General features: G+C 42.6%; 1 protein-coding gene across 1 annotated transcript in view; it reads right to left on the bottom strand.

The window, feature by feature from the left end:
- Positions 1-20,846, bottom strand: part of MREG (melanoregulin) — a 43,476-nt gene that overhangs the window by 21,824 nt on the left and 806 nt on the right. Inside the window, exon 2 of the mRNA XM_081183782.1 lies at positions 11,188-11,347. Within this exon, the coding sequence (XP_081039908.1) occupies positions 11,188-11,347 (160 nt within the window). The remainder of the gene's footprint in view (positions 1-11,187; positions 11,348-20,846) is intronic.

Here is a 20,846-nt window from a genome sequence, read left to right as displayed (position 1 = left end):
TCATGGAACTGGGGGTGCCAGAAGACAAAAAATGACTATTGAGGACTGAAAGTAAAGGCTGAACGAAATATCAGAGTGAAGACATAACAAATATAATGGGAGAAGTTCTGTTGTGGCTCCGTGATCAGAGGAGCCTCCCCCCCCCCCCCCAACAATTAGGACAATGGGAGAGGTGAAATAACTTAAGAAAATAGGGGGGAGGACAAAATGGAATGTCTGGGTATGGGAGGGGTGAGGGAGGGGAGGGGATTGAATGGGGTGGGTAATGGGTTATATAAGTATCATAAGACACGAGACCAGAAATTAAGAAGTACATTTAACTCATTGATAATGAAATAAGGATTTCAACCTTAAACATGAGAGGGCTGGGGTTGATTATGAAAAGGAGGATAGAAACATTATTGAATAAAGATAAAGAAGTTATAATATTTTTACAGGAAACGCCTCAGACGAAAGAGGCGGTTAATGAACTCAGACTGAGAGGTATAAATAATTATGAAAAAGCATATGGTACTTCAAAATCAAGAGGGATAGCAACAGTAATTTCAAAGAGATGCGGATTTAGTATATTAAAGATGAAGAAAGATCCTGAGGGAAGATACATTATAATTCAGGGAACAATGGCGGGGGAAGAATACACTATAATTAATATTTATGCTCGCAATGAAAATCAGAGGGAATTTTTTGATAAAGTGTTTAAGGAAATAGGGGGTATTCAAAAGGGTTATATGATTATGGCAGGAGATTTCAATATGGTATTAGATAAATGACTGGATAAGTCAAATCCCACCCCAGAGGAAAGATGTAATAACATTACAGGATTAGCTAAAATTATGAAAAGGAAAGATATGAAAAATGTTCGGAGAGTGATGAGGGAAGGAGAGAATAAATTTTCATTCTTCTCACCAGTGCATAAGACCTACTCAAGGATCGATTATATCTTTGTTTCAAAAATCTTAGTGTTCTAAAATAACAAATACGGAAATTGGAATAATAAAGGTAACCGACCACACATTGGTTAATATGGTATTAAAAATAAAGAAAGATTACAAGGAAGCCAGAAGATGGAGGTTAGACACGAGGATCTTCAAGAATAGTCAAACAGTAAATAAGATAGAGAAAGAATTATTAGATGTATGGGAGATCAATAAGAAGAGGCAAAGTACTTGTAATGGTTCTAGGGGTTCCTCGTGCGTAAGCCTGTGCCAACACCTGGCTGGGTTGCCTGAGTGAACCCTTTCTGTCCAGACAGCCACTCACCCGTGGCTGTCTCAATCGCTGGCAGAATCCGTCAGTGGGCGTTTCTTGAACTTCTTCCAGCAAAGAAGCTCTTTGACGCCTAGTCTCCGCCTAGTCTCCCTGCGCGGAAGCCTTCTTCGCAGGGAGGGTGTGGGCATCGGAGGACCCGTGCTCTCCCCGCTGGTGCCCGGCGAGGAGTCATGGAGCCACCTCGCCGATTCCCCCATCTGCCCCCCTTCTCCACTGGTGCTACGCTGATTTCCTTCCCCAGAAGATGTGCTGCTTCTCTCCCTCCCGGGACGCTCTCCGGAACCCCTCTGGAGCCCTCCCTCTCCCTCTGGCTCTGATGGCAGTTCCCTGACAATACTCAAGCAATAATATGGGATACAATGAAAGCAGTGATGAGGGGAATTAGTATTAGGTAGACTGGGGCTCCCTAACATAAAGTCATATTATACAGCAAATCAGTTATGATATGTCATACACGGGATAACAGAACAAGGAGAGTTAGAATGGTTAGAGAGTGGTACACGGGAAATGAAGGAGAAGTTAGTGAATATATATTTTTATCAAACCAAATAGAAAATAGTGGCAGAATATTGAAAATCCCTTATTAAAATTATTGAGATATGGGTGAAATATAAAGGAAAATTGATACCAGCAAATTCCCCACTAACCCTGGTGGTGATGATAGAAGACTTCCCAGTAGATTTTAAAAAGGAAATTGAAAAAGAAGTGAAAGAGAAGAAAATACTTAAAATAAATGATTGGGTAGGGAAAATGAGAAACAAAGAACAAATAAGAGATGCTCTAATAGGAAGTAAAATAACATGGTATAACTGTATACAACTGGAGCAATGGGCAAAGAAGTGGTTAAGGGAAAACAAGAACAGCAAAGAATATACAAAATTTGGGGGGAAATTATTATAAAAGGGGAGATAAAAAAGAAAATACAGTTATAAAAGGGGAAACCAGTGAAATTTATTAAATATTACTAGAAATGGAAGATCAAGAAGATCAATTAAAAGAGGTGAGGGAAAAGGAGACATCAGGGCAAATAGATAGTCAAAGCTGGGGGGGGGGAAATATGGGAGAAACGTACGTTGAAAACGTTGTCTATAAGAATAAAAAGGTAAAGGGACCCCTGACCATTAGGTCCAGTCGATAAAAGAAAATTATTATAAATTAATTTGGAGATGGTCTGTCACCAGTCAGATTAAATCAAATAGACAAGGAATATTCGGTGTTATGTTGGAGGGGATGCCAGGAAACAGGGAATTATGTTCACATGTGGTGGGGGTGTAAATATGTACAATTTTGGGGGCAAAGGGTGTTTAAGGAAAGAACAGAAATCACTGGGTTAAAGCTGACTGAAGATCCAGAGGTAGCATTATTATCAATTTACGATGAAAGCTGCATGAATTATTATAGCCAGGAAGTGGAAGCAGCAAGCATTTTTAGGGCAGTCGACCCAATAGCCCCACTGCCGAGCCCAAGCTGCCCATGCCAGAGCCAGAGCCTGAACCAACCAGAGCCACCCACCCACATTAAAAAAAAACAAAATCCAGGACATTTGCTTTCAAATGTAAAATCCCCCCCCCCCGGACAGGCATGTAGGACCCACAAAAGAGGACACGTCAGGGAATTCCCAGAAGTATGGCAACCCTAAAGGAAACTGAAACATAGAAGCTGTAATTGGAGCTAAATCATTTGAGGAAAGAAGGTGGCGACAGAACATAGAAAGGTACCGTTGCCTGGCACAGAAACAAGAACTTTGTGTTGGCAAACAGCAGTCCCACATATAATTAGTTTCCTTCTCAGGCACTTATGCAATTACTCCTTTTAACTTCAAATAGCATTGATCTGCGTAATTTCCCCACTAGGGGGCACCAAAAAATCACAAAAGAAACTACTAAGTGGGGTCTCCACTGGAAGCAAAAATACTGGCCCATACTAGATATCAAGTTTCAGCATACTCTCACATTTTTCAGAAATTAAGTGATATACAAAATTATTCCTTTGTTAAGTACATATGCAAACCATTCTTATGGAAGAACAAGTTCCCAAAATGTCGTTCAAATCCTTTTTTGGGATACTGACAAAGCACAGCGGCATTAGCAAAATGTCAAGAGGACAGAAGCAAGAAGGAAGACTTCTAAGAAGTCTCCGCTGTTTAATGCTGATGGGGTGAGGCAGGCAGACTGAAAGACAAAAAGTCTTGGACAGTGTCTTACAGTCCCAAATTGTCTTTGTTGGGGACAAAAATGTCACTAGGAATAAAAGGAGTCTGATTTCCCTGACTACTGGGTCCAGAAGAGAGATAAGAATATTTCAAGTCCTAGGGCCTGACAGACCACGGACTTCCTTGCCCAGAGTCTGAGGGTCCTGCTCCGACCTCTCCGCCATGCCCAGGACCCCGGGGCCAGACAGGCTTCACAAGGACTGCTGCTACCCAGCAAAGAGTACTCTTCACATTCTTTTAAACTGCTTTTTAATTGTGTTTTTAAAATTGTTTTTAACTATGTGTGTTGCGGGGGAGGCTCTTCCTGATTATATTTTGTTTATATTTTTATTTTGTTTTTATTTTGATTATGCGCTTTGTGTTTTTCTATTGTAATTTTATCTTGTAAACCACCCTGAGGCCTGCAGGTATAGGATGGTATATAAAATAAAATAAAATAAAATAAGGCCTCTGAAAAATGCTTGAGATCCACAGCCGTAGGACCACTCCCCTCACAATTTCACAAGTAGCAGTTATTAAGAAAACCAAATTGGCAACACATCAGATTGTATTATTAATTAATTAATTAAATTTGTATACTGCCCTTCAAAGATCACAGGGTGGTTCACAACACAAAAAGAAATATTGTAAGAACACTGTAAGAAATAAAACAAAAACTGAATGACTTTCTTGTGTCATATACCAACTGGGTGCATTTGAATTCCCTTCTTCAGTCTGTAATCTTGGCTGGTTGACACTATTTTGGATATAATAACACAGCTCAACAGGAGTAGCACTGGGGAAAATATACAACTTTAAGAAAACTGAAATATGACTTTGCACTGCAGTTGTGGAGCAGCCTGGAAGCAGAATAAGATAAAGGGCTGGACTCCAAAGCCTTGACTGAACTGTCACAGGTGTCCGTCACATGACACCAGCCCCCCTGTCAAAGCTGGTCTATGGAGGAGAGCGGACTCAGGGATTTGGCCGGCTGAGATTTGGCCAGGCAGTTCCCCACCTCTGATTTACAACAGGCTCAGCTGAGCATCAATATACAAACACAGAAAGCTCTCAAATGAGTGTGAGAAAAATATGTATGTATGTTATCAACTGCCTTAATCCTATCACAACCTATGCAGTCATTTCTAGACTTTAAGGCTACAGGTATCGTGGCAAAAGCATTACGAAATCCAAGAGCTTAACAGAAAGATTAGCTTTGCAAACCTGAAATCACCCCACCCCCCACCCCCCGCGTTTCTGGGTGGTAGAACTCTACACGGCTGCCAAAGCCCCCCTCACATGGTTTGCTTCGGGGGTGGCACTGGGGCAGGATGCCTCTTGCGTTTCTGCCACCTGAGGCAGCTGCTTCACCCCACCTAATGGGTGGGATGGCCAGTAGAAATGGACAACCAAGTTCTCAGTCATCCCCAATATCTATCCTGCAAAATTTCTAGAACTTTTGTTCCGTGAGCTTAAGATTTCAAATCCACGCATAAAGGAGAGTACTACATGTAAAACGGAAGCCAAATTAAACACAAAACCAAAGGCTTAAATACACATCATGCCAACAGACTGTACATAATTGTTCTCCAAATGTTCTGTTCCTCTCTCACTAAGAGGTTGGCTTCGTTTGTACTGCTGGATGTGACAGTCCAGCAGAGCAGCTTCATTGTGCTGTGAAGCTTAGTTTTTGTAGCATTCTTCTCGCAAGGGCACCACCAGCACTGAATACAGTTCCTTCCATAATTGGGACACCAAATTTGGATTTCTTTCAAAGAACGTAGGCCAAATAATTGGGGTCTAGGTTCTCTTTCCCTTGTGTTTGTGTACTGTGCTGTGGCTCAAAGAAAAAGTTCATGTTCGCTTAAGATGTGGCTGATTTACCCAAGTGTCAAAGCCTTTCACAGTTCTCTAACAAGTCCTTGGGTTACTTTATTTTCCAATGCCATTATCTCCCTGAAAGCAGTTGACAGATACACTTCCATCTTCTCAATAGGGAAAGGGAAAGGATGTGATGTTGTAGAATAAAAGAAATCAGTCAGGAGCCATTTTGAAACATGAAGTAACCCACCTTACTAGTTATCTAAGTTTTATCTAATAAAACATGTGCAATACATGTTTTATTGAGAGCATTTTAAAATTAATATTGTTGAAATTTCTGCCTGCAATCCTACTTTTGGCTGCCTCTCACTTCACTGGCCTTGTGAAGTTCAACAAACATAATTATCTGAGTCACAGACATACAGTTTATTAACCACTGCAGTTCAAAACCATAAATCACAGGATTGAAAGGGACCCTGAGAATCATCTAGTCCAACCCTTTGCAATGCAGGAATATGGGGATAGAATCTGAGATTTTGGTGTTATCAGGACCATGTTCTAACCAACTGAGCAATCCAGCAGGTTTTTTCGTTTGAGGGAATTGTTGTGGGGATCAACAAGCACTTTGCACACTGAAAACTGCCATGAAACCGGATTTTCAAAATAAAATGTTTATTAAATCAAGTTGCAGCTGTTCGTTGCAAGATTCCAAAAGTCAGAAATCAGAAAAAGAAAATTATATGCATTCATTTTGTTATGAAAAGAATAAATGTTAAATGAGGCAGAGGTTTTTGTTTTAGTGGAAATCGATTACATAATAGCACAGTGGTACTTTCCCCAAGTCATTACAGGAAAGCAAACCTAGAAGTGAAAGCAAGTGAAAGAAGTGAAAGCAATCTGGGGACAGATTTTTCTTTCACTTTTTCAGTCTTGTGGCTTCGAACATGAAAGTATATTGAAGGTTACCTTCGGTCAGTATGTCTACAATTTTGCACAAACTTCTGTCTTCTATTCTTTAGACCAGGGATTGTCCCCAGTGGCGTAGCGTGGGGGGTGCAGGGGGGGCCGGCCGCACCGGGCGCAACATCTGGGGGTTAGGGTTAGGGGGCGCAAATCCACAGGTTAGGGGGCGCAAATTACTTGCCTTGCCCCGGGTGCTGACAACCCACACTACGCCACTGATTGTCCCCCTGGTCCCTACTGCCCACTGGTGGGCGTTTCAGGATTCTAGGTGGGCGGTAGGGGGTTCTATGGCACGAGCTGAATCCTCCTTCCATTGAGCACTGGTGGGCGGTAAGGAAACCACCATCAAGAAAGATGCCTTAGTGGGCGGTAGGTATAAAAAGGTTGACTGCCCCTGCTCTAGAGAGAGAGAGAGATGGAAGCACTTTTGTATATAAGGCAAGGTTCCCCAAACTTCATGGCTGCTTATTCTAGCTGCTGAACCCCTTTCATTCACATATAGACAAAAGGAACCCCCAAAATAGTTAACTCAGGGCTTAGTTCTCATAAAGGTACATAAAGTTTCCTACACAGAGAACTTCTGTATTTTCCCATCTATAAGTTTGTCCCCGTGTATAAGACACCCCCTGTTTTTTGGGACACGGATTTAAGAAAATGGGGGGAAATGGCCCTGTGTATAAGACGCCCCCTAATTTTTAACATTATTTTTTAGGGGGGAAACCTAGTCTTATACACAGAATAATATGGTAGATTATATGTGAGAAAGATGGACTTGAATAATACCCACCACACACTTTTTCTGTTACTCTATTATTAGGGTATACTTGCAGGAAATAGTTACAGATAGGTAGCCGTGTTGGTCTGCCATAGTCAAAATAAAAAAATTCCTTCCAGTAGCACCTTAAAGACCAACTAAGTTAGTTCTTGGTATGAGCTTTCGTGTGCATGCACACTTCTTCTGAAGAAGTGTGCATGCACACGAAAGAAGTGTGCATGCACACGAAAGCTCATACCAAGAACTAACTTAGTTGGTCTTTAAGGTGCTACTGGAAGGAATTTTTTTATTTTGCAGGAAATAAACATTCATATCACTGCAATTCTAAGCCTCAATCCCACATAAATGGAAGATCCAGGATCCACTGAGCTGCAGGATTAACAGTCAAGCATTACCCTTCACCAGGAAAACTGACACCATCACTTCCTAACATCTCAAACCTATCCTCTGAATCTGAAAGGCTACCAGCTTATACTAAACCCATGTGGAGAGCTGGAATGTAACAACACTAAGAGGATTATGTCCAGTCACATGCCGTTATAGTTCCCATCTAAAGCCACTGCTTGTCACAGAGGACCAAGTCCTCTTTAAAGAAGTGGGAAAAGTGATTTTGCTCTTTACTGAAGATGAAAGTCATTGCATATAAGAGCTTGCTGCTCTCCTAGTCTACTCCTTCCACCTCCTCTGAGCGCCTTCAAGCGACACACACACACACAGACTTACTTTAATGGACTTTTACTTTCCAAGATCAGTCGCTAATCTGGAAGTATCTTAGTCTTATTTCTTCTACGTAAAGAGGGATTTATTTGACCATGTTGACACTATAATGACAGGGGGGATTATGGAGCCATTTCTGGAAACAGGAAAGGAGGTTTTGTGACTTCTATTCCAGGAAATCCTTTGTAAACATCTTTGCTGATTGAGTTCCTTGCTTTCATTCTTTTATCTGAGCAAGCTCAACAGCACTGCCTGTCAGGCTCATCCACACCTCTGCTGGTCCCGTGCCTAGAAAGCAGGGGTCTGAGCTGTTTTCCCTGCTGCTTTCCCCAGGAAAACTCGCTCTTTACTGCTAAATCTGAGCAAACATCAGTCCATGGAAAACCCAACTGATGTTTGCTCCGATTCAGTGGTAAAGTGTGGGTTTTTCCCTGGGGGAATGAGTCAAGAAAAGCAGAAGTGTGTTTGGCATATGCAGGGCTTTTTTCATTCGGAACTCACCAGAACTCGCCAGTTCCGGCCCCTCTCAGGCGGGTGCCATTGCCATGAGAACAAGGGAGGTGTTCATGGTGAGTTCCGGCACCTCTTTTTATAGAAAAGTAGTACTAGGCATTTTTATAAGCCATCATCTATATCCAGAAATCTATTTCTGGAGATCTTGCCAGTGTCTAGCAGTATGACATGCTTGTACATGCAAATTAACATTTTCCAACACTCCAGTCAATACATTTCTTCTGAATAGCTTAGGAGACTCGATATTTGATCCATGTTTTCCGTCACTCTTCTCTTGGGCATGGTTGGGGACTTCAATCAAGACAATAATACACTCAAACACTGTTGTATTTTAAAATATTAATACAATAAGTTACAAGCCTCTTGTAAGATAAAGGAGCTTACAACAAGCTAACAGAATCAGAAGTCATTTTTCTGGAACACAATTTACAACTTCCCTGTCTAGACTAAGATGCCTGATCCATTTTTGCCCCACTTAACATCAGCCCATGTCATTCATGTGTGCTCTAGAGGATGCACTGAACACCACTCCAAGGCAACCATTCTACTGGGACAAACAATCTCCCAGCTGCACGCTGCTACAAGGGTTCTCCTGAACCTCTTTCCGAGCCAATTTTGGGGGCATATGGGGGGGGGGATAAGGGAAGACCCGTTGCACAAGCTCTTGCCCAATTTCACTGATGGGACTTGCTAGTTATTGTGGAATCAGAGTCGTAAGGGACCCTGATGGTCATCTAGCCTAACCCCCTGCAATGCAGGAATCTAAACTAGCTCTAACAATCCACCCTCTATTTAAAAACCTCTAAGGAAGGAATGTCCAGGACCTCTCCTGGGAGTCTGTTTCACTGTCAAACATCTCTTCCTGAAGTTTAGTCAGACTGTCCTTCTTGTAACTAGATGCCATTGGTTTGGGTCCTAACCTCTGGAGCAGGAGAAAGCAAGCTTTCTCCATTTTCCATGTGACAGCACTTGAGATATCTGAAGATGGCTATCATATTTCCTCTCAAGGCTCTTTCCTCTTTTCCAGGCTTTCCCCTTGATTTTAGTGTTGTTTGGCGGGAATCAAAACAAAGGCCACTTTTTTTTTGGTCCAAATAATTTTTATTGATTTTCATGTAAATACAAGAACAACATATAACTACAGTAACTTGTCCAGTGGTACAGTCTTATTAAGTTTCATACGTAGCACACAATACGCAAGCAATATGTTTATTTATGCATTATCAATTCAAGCATCCTCTCCATAGAGACTCTTGTATTGTGGGTGGAATAAATGTACCTTTTGTCTCATTTATAAATGAAGGGAATGGAAGCCAAGTCTCCAAAAGTGTCTATTCTTGAAGTGCCTTTAATTACCCCTCTGTGGCAAGTAAGGCGTACTGATAGAGCCACATTCCAAATATTATTTACCCAGATTGCAACAGGAATTTCTATAGGTTGTTTCCAGTATCCGACTATCGTTAATTGGGCTGCTGCTAATAGAAAAAATACTAAGTCTCTGCATTTAAAGTTATTGTTTAAATTTAAGTCTAACGATAACAAGGCAAGAGCTGAATTGGGTAACCCAACCCCACTCCCTGAGATCATCACCACCGCTGCTTGATGTACCCATCACTGGCTGCTGCCGGCACCCCTCCGCTGGAAGGGAAAAGGCTCGAGCAGTGTGCACTGCCTCCCAGGATGATCCCCGGCCTGCGGCTCCCTGGCCTGCTCCCGTTTCCAGCCACCCATGAGGCTGTGAATGGCCTCCTTGGGTCTCCCAGTCCCTTCCTGCCTTCCTCCTGTGGTGGCGGCCATGGCAGTGGTGGCCGTTGAGGGATGCTCAGATGGGAGGCACCGCTGCATTCCTTCCTCAGCTCCAGAGCGGAGTGAGTTTCTTTGCTCAGCTCCCCAGGCCTCCGGGCTCTGTCTGGCTGCTGCCAGGGCGATCCGGGGCAGAGGTTGTTGGGGAACAGGGGGCTCCAAGTGGCCTCTTTGGCTCTCACATTGGGCTCCCCGGCTCTCCCCCATTTGCAGCGGTGGTGGTGGTGGTGGTGTCGGTAGCGTGGGGAACAGCCAAACCATGTAATTGGTGTTGGTGGTCCCTAGCAGCTCTGTGAGGCCGTGGCGATCACCATCTTGCCTCCCCTTTCCTCTCTTTTAAAAGGGATATTTCCATCTCCATCCCTCTTATTTTTATTTTGTTATTGTTTTATCTCATCTAAATTCTCGTCCCCTCTCTCTTCCAATTTGAGGAGGCAGGAGAGAGCTGTGTTAACTTTCAGCTGAGTATACCAGGACCCAGAGCTAGGGAGAACCGCACAGCAGCTGGTTAAACTCTGCCTTCAAACCTTAATTTGCATCTTGATTTTGCATTTTTAACTCCAAAGAAAGAGGGGGGGGGAATCTTTACATTTTGATTTTTTAACATCACCTCCCATTTTTAACTTGATTCTGTCTTGAACTCTGACTTTTACCTCCAAACCCCTACTCCTACTCTTGCACTCTTTGCCCTCATTCAATTCTTCCCTTCCCCCTTCCTTTTCCTTTTCATTTTGATCTTTATCCTCTCATTCTATTCTTCCCTCTACACTGACCTTCCACTCCCCTTCTCCCCTTCCCTTATATGAGTGCATAGATACACACAAACACAGACACATACGCAGTCTGATCTGCTCTTCAAAATATAGCAACCCTAAATTAGAAATTCCTAAGCAACTCTTTTGCTTAATCTAATTAGCTGCTTTATTTTTTTCCAGCTGTGTTTTCTCTTGCTGAAGAGATGTGCGCAAATTAACATAAAAAAAAACTATGTTCAAGATTTCTAGATGAAGTTAATAAACTAACAGCAACCATCAGGTTAAGAATAAGGGCATGTTTTTTGTTTTTTAAAATCGTAACCATAATCATTCACATTTATTTATTCAGCATTTATTCAGTGTCCACATACAGGACTTACCTCAGAATCTTTGTCCAGTTTGTCTCTAACCACAATTAAGTTGTACAATATCCGGTCATCATCCGCTTCTGTGTGGGAGATGTCGTGAGGGGCACTCCACAGGTTTTTCTCTTCATCCCATGCCTGAGTTGTTCCAAATGAAGCATAAGGATTGTTATTACTGAAATACAAGAAAGAAAGAAATGGAAGCTCTGTTAGCAATGCAGCTTTGAAATAATGATGTAAATCATATGAATTGCCAGCATCACTTATATTTTACACATATTTTATATCACTTCTAGCTTACAAGTAGGCATGCAATTTTAGTATGTGGTTTTATTATTTTATGTATATTTTAAACAACTGATTTAACTTATATTTTAATGCATTTTTAGATTAACTTGCCTTTAATGTTTGGCTTTATCAATATTTCTATGTATGCTGCTTAGAGGTTACGGATGATTAAGCAGGGCCCGTCCTATGTTAGAAACCACACATTACACAGCAGATCCAAGATTTATCTTTTATTTTATTCTCCCTTTATACGGCCACTCCATGGCAGGAGATCTCTGGGAAGCTCACAAAGCAAAGAAAACTTAATTCTAACTCTTCTCTGCCAACACTTTGATTTTTAGTTAAGAGCAGCCCTGGGGATATGAGGTGGGATTAGGGTTAAGAGTGATTCTCTACAGGTAGTAAAGCAAAGGCTAGACCAAACCACCTCTCCCCCAACCATTTCCCATGTGAAGTGGTTCAGCCCGGAAACAGATTTCTTCCCTCAGTGAAGGCCAAACTAAATGAGTCAAGAGGACAGCTGTGATCACATCTCCCACAAGGTTCTTTAAATCCAGCACTCTGGCTTCTTTTCAGATTGCCTAAAGCAGGTTGCAGAAAGGCTAAGTGCACCACGCTGGTGGCAGGAAAACGGTACTTGAGCAGGGCGGAGAGACTGTTGAACTTTCTCCCCTAGGACTGCAACCCAGTCCAAATCAGGAGCTCACTTTGTGGAAAACAAGGAGAGCCAAGGCAAAGAGAAAATACACTAGAGCAACTTCTTCTTCAATACTGAAATGAGAAGCGTTCACTCACCAATCTTTTGCTTGCTTGTTTGTTTGTTTGCACTAACCGTGTGCAAACTGCTATACCAAACAGAAGAAACACGGTCCTCAAATCCAAAGCGTACAAAATTAAGACTAGGGTGATCTCAGGTTTTCAACATCACAATGTATCACCAGCCAAACATTGTGGGGTCTGGTGATATACCACGATGCATCGCCCCCCCGCCCCATGAGGCGCCAGGGTGAAACTGCCACTGCTCTCGAGGGAGCCGAGGTGCTTTCATGGGGACGACACAGCTTGTGCCCAGTGCTTGGCCTGGAGGGAACTTGCACTGCTCAGCTGGGGGGCTCCTGCCCCCTGAACAAGCCACATGAGCCAGAGGAATGTGGGGCTTCTGTGCGCTTCTCAGCCTGAGTGCCAGAAGGCTCTCCCCGCCCCCAGATAAGCAAGCCCCACGTCCCTCCATCTTGCGTATGAGCTGGAGGGACAGGGAGGTGTAGTCTACCCTCCCAGGTGAAGGCACCCTCGTGACGGTAGCCAACGGGCAGGCTACCTCTTTTTCCAGGGAGAAGGAGGTAGCCCGTCTGACTTCGTGTCAAGGCAGTGGAGGACAAGGCAAGAACACAGGCCTGCCTCAGTCACCATCACCTTGCCAGGCCGGGAAATAGAATGAGGAAGTCTAACGTACCCCCACCCCTCCATTGAGAAGTCTAAAGGAGCCCCCGCCCTGTGTCTGGCTTGCACAAGCCGGAGGCGAGGTGGTGGCTCTGTTAGACTTCTTCAGCTGGGGCATGTGAAGCCTCCTGCTCCCCACCTGATCAGCTTCATAGTCATACAGTCACACCTCACACCGGCCCTGGACAATATATTGATATATTGCGCAGGCCTAATTAAGACTAGCAAACTAAAGCAGCTTATAAAATGAGGAAACAGAAAGTGCAAAGTCTGAGTGAATGTCAGAGCTTTAAAACTGACTTTCGTATCTTATACAAAGCACACACTTACTCTCTCCATCCAAAGGGATTTTGCTGCAAACTTGCAACCTTTACATTTGGTTTTGTGTATTTCTGGCAATGTAATGTTTCCAAGCCCCCTTGAGCTGGCTGCTTTCAGGAGGATGCCTTGTTTTACTCTTCTTCTGGGCATCTTGAGGAGCGTCCCAAGCCAACTACACACACACACACACACACACACACAATGCAGAGGCACTGCTCATATGCACCCCTGTAATGGTTTGGTGCAGGCATAGGCAAACTCGGCCCTCCAGATGTTTTGGGACTACAACTCTCATCATCCTTAGCTAACAGGACCAGTGGTCAGGGATGATGGGAGTTGTAGTCCCAAAACATCTGGAGGCCTGAGTTTGCCTCTGCCTGGTTTGGTGCATTCACATGGGAAGAATGGCTGCAAGTGGTGGCTGAGGAGACTGGAAAGGAGCATAAATCAAAGAGGGAAGGATTGGGTTCAACAGTTTGAGACCCACTGTTTCATGGCAGTATTTCATTTTCTTAAATAAATATAGAAGGGTAGCTGCAGCAAATAAATTAAAGACTCTTGTGGCACCATAAAGACAATATTTTCTGGGCAGAAGCTTCATCACATGCATTGAATGTTATCCCAAGCTGGCAAGTAGGAATACACATGGGGTGGGGCGGGGGAGTTAGCAGTTAGAAACAAAGGCAAGGAGAAAGGAAAGGCAAGACATAGAGAATGGCCTGATTCACACTTCATGGTGGAATCCGCTTCTGCTTTGCTCCTCTCCTCTGGGGGAGAACAAACTGCGATCTCTGGAGGAGATCAACAAGCAGGAGGAACAAACTACGATCTCTGGCTTACTGTCACATCCAAACTGGGGATTATGGTCTGTTTTGGTCATGATTGGTAGGCTAATAGCAAACCTTGGGTTAACAGAGTTTGGAGTGAAACAAACCACAATCTAGGAGCAGTTTTCAAGCCCCCTTGAGCTGGCTGGTTTCAGGAGGACGCACCCCAACGAGCTGTAAGTCAGGATTTTCCGTATCACCATTCACCATCCAGGGGGAAACTTTAAAGTGCTAATACGTTTTCCCCTACAGGGCAAACAGTAACTTCAGCCATTTTAATCAGGACAATGGTGGGGGGAGAAGAGTTTAATAATAATAATAATAATAATAATAATAATAATAATAATAATAATAATAATAATAAATTATTGGGCAGCTCCCAACAGAATATTAAAAGCATGATTAAAAGCATGATAAAAACATGATTAAAAACATGATAAATCCGCCCCTGGACCATGGTTCCAATCCAACTCCTGACTCCCAGCTCTTTAAATGTCTTTAAAATGTTCCTTTTAAAGACATTTATAAAGAGGGAGTGTCAGCATCGCCCTAGAGAGCCAGTGCGCCAACTGGACTCATGCACCTCAACCCCGACTGGGCTAGCCGAGCTGGGTAGCACCGCCAGACACCTCCTTTCTCACAGGAACAGGTCACAGTGCTGTGGACTCACAGCTTAGAGCTGAGAGCACCGGATTCACTGTCTCAATAATACAGTCGTTGCGCAGCAGAGTTTTGCAGAGTCTTGCAGAGTATAAACCACTCGGAGAGCAGCTCTGTAGAATATCTTCCTTTTATTCTATAACTACAACTATGATACAAAACTATATACAGAGCTGAATATTCTGAGCATAAATCAATGCTACACTGAGAGTCTGCAGCTGCTCTTAGCAGCAATCTTATCTCTAGGATCTCTAACACTCTCACTCTCTCCGATACACTGACTGACTCTCTCTCACACACACAGATATGTTGCTGGGCAGAATAAGTAGATAGGCAGGACACGCCTCCTTCTCTCTGGAGAGTCAGCAGAGACCATCAGGAGATGGTCAGGAGATTCTTGGGTATGGGAGGGGTGAAATCTCCTCAGGGAGACCCTGTTCAATGATCTTCTGTGTCCCTTCTAGTTCGGCCCCAAGTGTCTCTCTCAGCCACAGCTGATGATTGTGTTAATGTAACCTGGGGTTTTACAGGACCAAATCGGACACTGACTGCTACACATTTTCTCCCTGTATGCTTTAGGTATGTTTCATCAAAAGAATAGGTATCAGAGTTTCATAATGTTGTAGTAAGTTATGTTTACAAAAAGAAATGAAAAGTTTTTGCCTTTAGACAACACTTCTTCTCTGATGAGTTGCTTTGCTCTGCCAGTCCATTTAGGACTCCCTACAAAATATGGTGTTGCTTACAAAATATGGACCACTGGTGCTGTTAGCTAGGGATCATGGGAGTTGTAGTCCCAAAACATCTGGAGGGCCGAGGTTGCCTATGCCTGTTATAGAGAATGGTAGAAAATGGAAATCATTTGGCACACCCTGAACAGCTAACCTTTCACTAACAGCTGTTGTGAATTTATGTTTCACTCCGTTGCCTTTTAAAATAAATTCTGCAATTAGAAGCATGAGTAATTTCCATTAGTATCCACTTGGAGAATATAAAATAACAGAGAACTGTATTTTCAGAGTAAGGTATTGACATGCCTTTAGAAATAATGGTTTGGATTAGTACATACCACTTAGAGAACCTCAATTAAACACTAAACAATTCATTTAGGTGCACTGCCACGACAAATTCACCACCAAAAACACCAGAATATAGTTGGATAAAGGCCATGAAACAGTTATTCTTTAATGGGCCACTTCAATTAGGCAGGAACGTTTTCTCTAGTTCACATTTCTTTAAAAAGCCAATTATACTAATCCCATTTCACCAGGACTCACTTAAGAGGCCTAAAGTGGGAATGAAAGAAGCCTGCCTACCCACTAGGAAAGCACAAGGATGAATAAGGTGCAGAAATATTTTGCCCCACACAGGTTCTAAATAGGACAGTTACGTGATCAAGGAAATCCTAGTTTAATTAATCATGAGCTTTAGTACAGATTTCTAGGATTTAACCGAATCTGCATAACGGTTCATATGAATAAAGCAAAGGCTTGACCAAAAAAAAAATCAAATTTCTATTGCAGCACGTACTACTATACACTCATATAGGAAAGAATATTATTGTTATGAGTAGTAATATTAAAAGTTCATATCAATTAAATGCTGCAGCCTAACTCTTAGGAAGAGGTGGGAAAGACGTTACCATCACCACTTTATTCCATTTACTTACCCTATAAACATTATCTTCAAGTACCATTTTAAAATGTTTGTGTGATGACCCTGCAGACAAATGTGCTGCTTGGAGACTGTTTTGTATCAGCATTCAGTAATGTTTGCCCAGTTTGCAAACGGCACTAGTTATAGTAGTAAATTACAATTCCTCTACATAATTTCCTTTGTAAGGTCATTATTAGTTAGCTCACACTGATAGTTTTAAAGCCCTACTTAGGAAAGATATTCTATTACAAATCTACTAGATCAACTAGGAAGACTTCCCTAAAACAAACTGCAACATGTGCAAATTAAGAGATTTTGCACAGCATGCTCTTAAAATTTATAGAGCAGACGTTCCTGTATGAATACTGCAGCTTCTTTTGTCTGCCACAGTGCTAATGGGCTGGAGAAGGGAAGAGCTCAGAGCTATACTCACAACACATCACACTCAAAACAGGTGTTGTGTCAAACCATGAGCATCAGCAGCACAGGGCATTGCAGGCAGGTAAATCCTTTAGATTCTTCTGCACGGCATCAGTTACAATGCAAAACAAGATGATCAGAGGAATTGCAAGACCATTAAATCTTATGATCATTTTCAAACAAATTCCCTGCACATGAAGTACTTCTGCAGAGGGACGGGGGGGGGGGGGAATAAATCCCAGGTGTAAGAGAGAAGAAAGCAGGAACAAGTGAAAGTGCTACCAATTGGAATGTTATTAATTGAAAATTAATAAAAAAATTTAAAAAATAAAAATAAATCCCAGGTGTAATAACTGCACATATCTAACAGGCACCACAGAAGGTTTGTACGGTTTTTCTTACTCGGCCCGTAGCCAACAGTTTGCTGCCTGCTACATATATGTCAATGATGGCTGGTCAATCTTATGCAAACAAAAAGAGAGTGGAATATAAATGTTACTGTGCTGTACACATATGGCAACACTTCAAAACAAGCAGTGACCATTTTAGGTGTGTCCAATTGACCTGTGATCGGCAAGTCCTTTAGGACTCGGAACGGGGAGTGGGCGCTTATACGAACTCCGCCAATGTGCATAGGGGCCAAGAATAGAAACACACAAAGTGGCCACTGCTTGCATTGCACATACATATGCTCACTTACTAAAAGGACACCATTAATCATATGTGTTTAATCCACAAGCTATGAAGGATTTATCCAAATGAGTTGGCATTTGAGGCCTATTGTTTAAGAAGTGGCAAGCTATGAACATTGGAAATCAGTGACAGAATTACAGTAGTACCTTGGGTTACATATGCTTCAGGTTACAGACTCTGCTAACCCAGAAATAGTGCTTCAGGTTAAGCACTTTGCTTCAGGATGAGAACAGAAATTGTGCTCCGATGGCACGGCAGCAGCAGGAGGCCCCATTAGCTAAAGTGGTGCTTCTGGTTAAGAACAGTTAAGAACGGACCTCCGGAACGAATTAAGTACTTAACCTGAGGTACCACTGTACATGAATGAACAAAGAGCGCTTGGGTGTGGGGCATGACATCGTAGAAAAATGTATTACTCATACTTGTGAAAGCCGCACAATTTTGTAATATGAAAAAAATAACCCACAACACAGTGTCAAGTTACTTTCCATTTTGTCAGCGCCTTCTTCCAAAAACACTACTAAAGTACCAATAACTCCTGCCTGAAAAAAGCAGCAACATACCCACCCACCCTGGCAAACCAACCAGGAATATTGTTGGCCAGAAGCACAAATATCCTTTGAGCCTCACAAAGGGCCTTCATTTACAACCCCCTACTGTGAAAAGACAGAGCTGCTGTCTATGGGCACAAATAGGAGCATGCCCAGCATAAGCTCATGTTTCATCCTGTACAGCAAGCAGGAGAGTGGGTAGTCAAGTTCTGCCTCTTTGCTGTAAACTTCCTTGGTTAGAGAAGAATTGTGGCACATACATTGTTCAGTCCAGTGATAATTGCCAAACGGCACCTTAAACCCAGGTTATGGGCACAACAGAATATCTAGGCGCCTTTTTTTACATGAGATTTTATTATTATTACTTTCACTTTACAACACATTAAAACATCAAATAAAATAATCCAGAATAAAAGAAATTCAAGTTTCAATGAAAACAGTTCAGATCCTTCTCTAAGTGAACTCTAGGGAGCCAGTGTGGTGTAGTGGTTGGAGTGTCACTCAGACTAGGCCCTGGGAGATCAGGGTTCAAATCCCCACTCAGTCAGGAATCTCACTGAATGACCTTGGGCCAGTCGTAGCCTCTTAGTCTACTTTGCCAGGTTGTTGTAGGGATTAACTGTGGAAGGGGGTGAACCATGTACTCCCTGAACAAAAAGGTGGGGTATAAATGTAGTATACAAGCTCTTCTGCTTACCGGCTTAGGAAAGCTGGAGAGGCCAGTCAGAGACGTCAGTCGCCAAGCTAGCACCCAGAAACCTCCACATGGTCGCAATTGGACCTGCGCCAGTCACAAAACATGCCTAGCTAGTTTCAAACACTCCTGCTCACAAGCTGCTACAAGTCCCGGGTTGGGAAACACATGATGTAGTTACTTTGCTGGAAGTAACAAAACTGTGTCTCGTTAGTGGACGGAGGGGAGAATGTTTAGAAAGCCAAGTGAGTTCCACTTGTGGGGGAAAGGTAGGCTGTAAGTATTATAAATACCATACCAAAGCTTGGATTAAAATTACTATGAATGACAATCCTAGCAACAAACATCTCATACACTCTATTCGCATAACATGTCATGCATGCTACAATTAAGGAACCTTAACTACGGTTTGATGCCCTGTCCACAAGCTATGACCGTCACACTGTCTCCTCAGGCTGCTAGGCCATGAACAAGGGAGGGGGGGCTAGAAAGTTTTGATAGAAAGAGAAAGCAGATCAAATGCTCTAAAGTTACTGTGTTTGCTCGAGTCCTGCCTTGGGTTCTGAAATAGAGTCAGCACTGTTCATGGTTTGACATGTTGGCCAAATGGAGCCACGGGCAATTACTACTTTAGGTCTCAACACTGTTTTATAATGAGCAATTATCATTTTATTGTAAGTATTTATAGTGTACCCTTCACCCACAGGCCACAAGACAGAAATGAGCACACTTCAAAAACAAAGCAAAAGCAATTAAGTTAAAACATAAAACAAAATACAGGATTCCAGTTACGAACTGAAGGAGACAAGAACCTCACTATTCAAAAATGTTTGCTACAAATAATTCCCACAAAATCTACAATTCTAGCCTTACTTACTTGGAAGTCTAAATAAAATCAAGAATCAGTCTAATAGCACAATAAACATTATCTAGGGTTAGAAAGGTTGTACACTGCCATTCTAAGCTCTCTTGAAAAAAATAATAATCATACCCTGAACAGATATGCACAAGATGATTCTAGTTTTGATCATTTTTCATTGTAGTATGCTTTCTTGACATCAGCTTTGTTCACGCAAGCAGTGCCTCAAGTTATGTTCTGTAGTAATCACACATAGAGTTTCTGAGTCCTCAGCACCAACACTGTGTACTCCTGTGTATGTCTGAAGCCCCAATGAATCAAGACCCAAAATTCCTGGTCAATGCATTTAGAAAGGCCTCCCTATCTTAATTTGAGCTTCATAGGGTGCCTTTTGTGTATACCAAATTCTGTACTTTTATCATAAAAGTACAAAATTCTTATTTACTGGAGCTTGGCTGCTGAACTATTCCATACACAGTTAACCCATGTGCAAATTAAAACCCCAGAGTGTGTACCAATAACCTCCATCCATTGAGGATGGCTACAAACAGGTTGCTCATCACAGCTGTTTGTAATGGCTGTGGGGATCAAGTTGTCTGTAGCGTCCAGCCAAGTTAGCCAGGCAAATTGCACCATGTACTCACAACTAATCTGATAAATAGAATAGCAAGAACAAAATACAATTTGGCTCACTGTATAAAAACATGCTAGCCCTCATCCCACTCCAAACTAGACAGTATTATTATTGTTTGGAAGCATTTACCCCTGTGTATCCCCTACTGCCCAAACACAGGTTTACCACCTCAGTGAAACTAGGCCCAGGAGTATAGTGGCTTGGTGGCAGTAGTGTGCCAGTCATTCCACAAACCAGAGCAAACTAGGGCAGATTCCAAAGGGAGCTCCATTTTCCAGCCCTTAATTCCACTTTCATGCATCATTTTAAAAATCATTTCAGCTTCACTTCTTGTGCAAAGGTGTTTCTAAGGCTAGATGAACAGGCGTTACAAGCAAGGAGTCTCTCCAGCAGACACCCAACAGATCATCAACATGCATCATGGGTGTAGCCAAGGGAGGGCAGGGAGGGGCAGCTGCTCCGCCAATTAATAAAAATACACAGCTAACTGAGGTTCTGCCCCCCAACAAAAGGCCTGCCCCCCAACAAAAATCCTAGCTATGCCCGTGTGCATCATAAGCAGTTAGCAGAACACCCCAGGAAGATGGCAAAGATGCAAACAGAAGACTCAAGCAAGCAATGCCCATCCAGC

Source organism: Podarcis bocagei, assembly GCF_964188305.1.
Source record: "Podarcis bocagei genome assembly, chromosome: 1".
Taxonomy (NCBI): Eukaryota; Metazoa; Chordata; class Lepidosauria; order Squamata; family Lacertidae; genus Podarcis; species Podarcis bocagei.
This window is presented reverse-complemented; position numbering and strand designations above follow the sequence as displayed.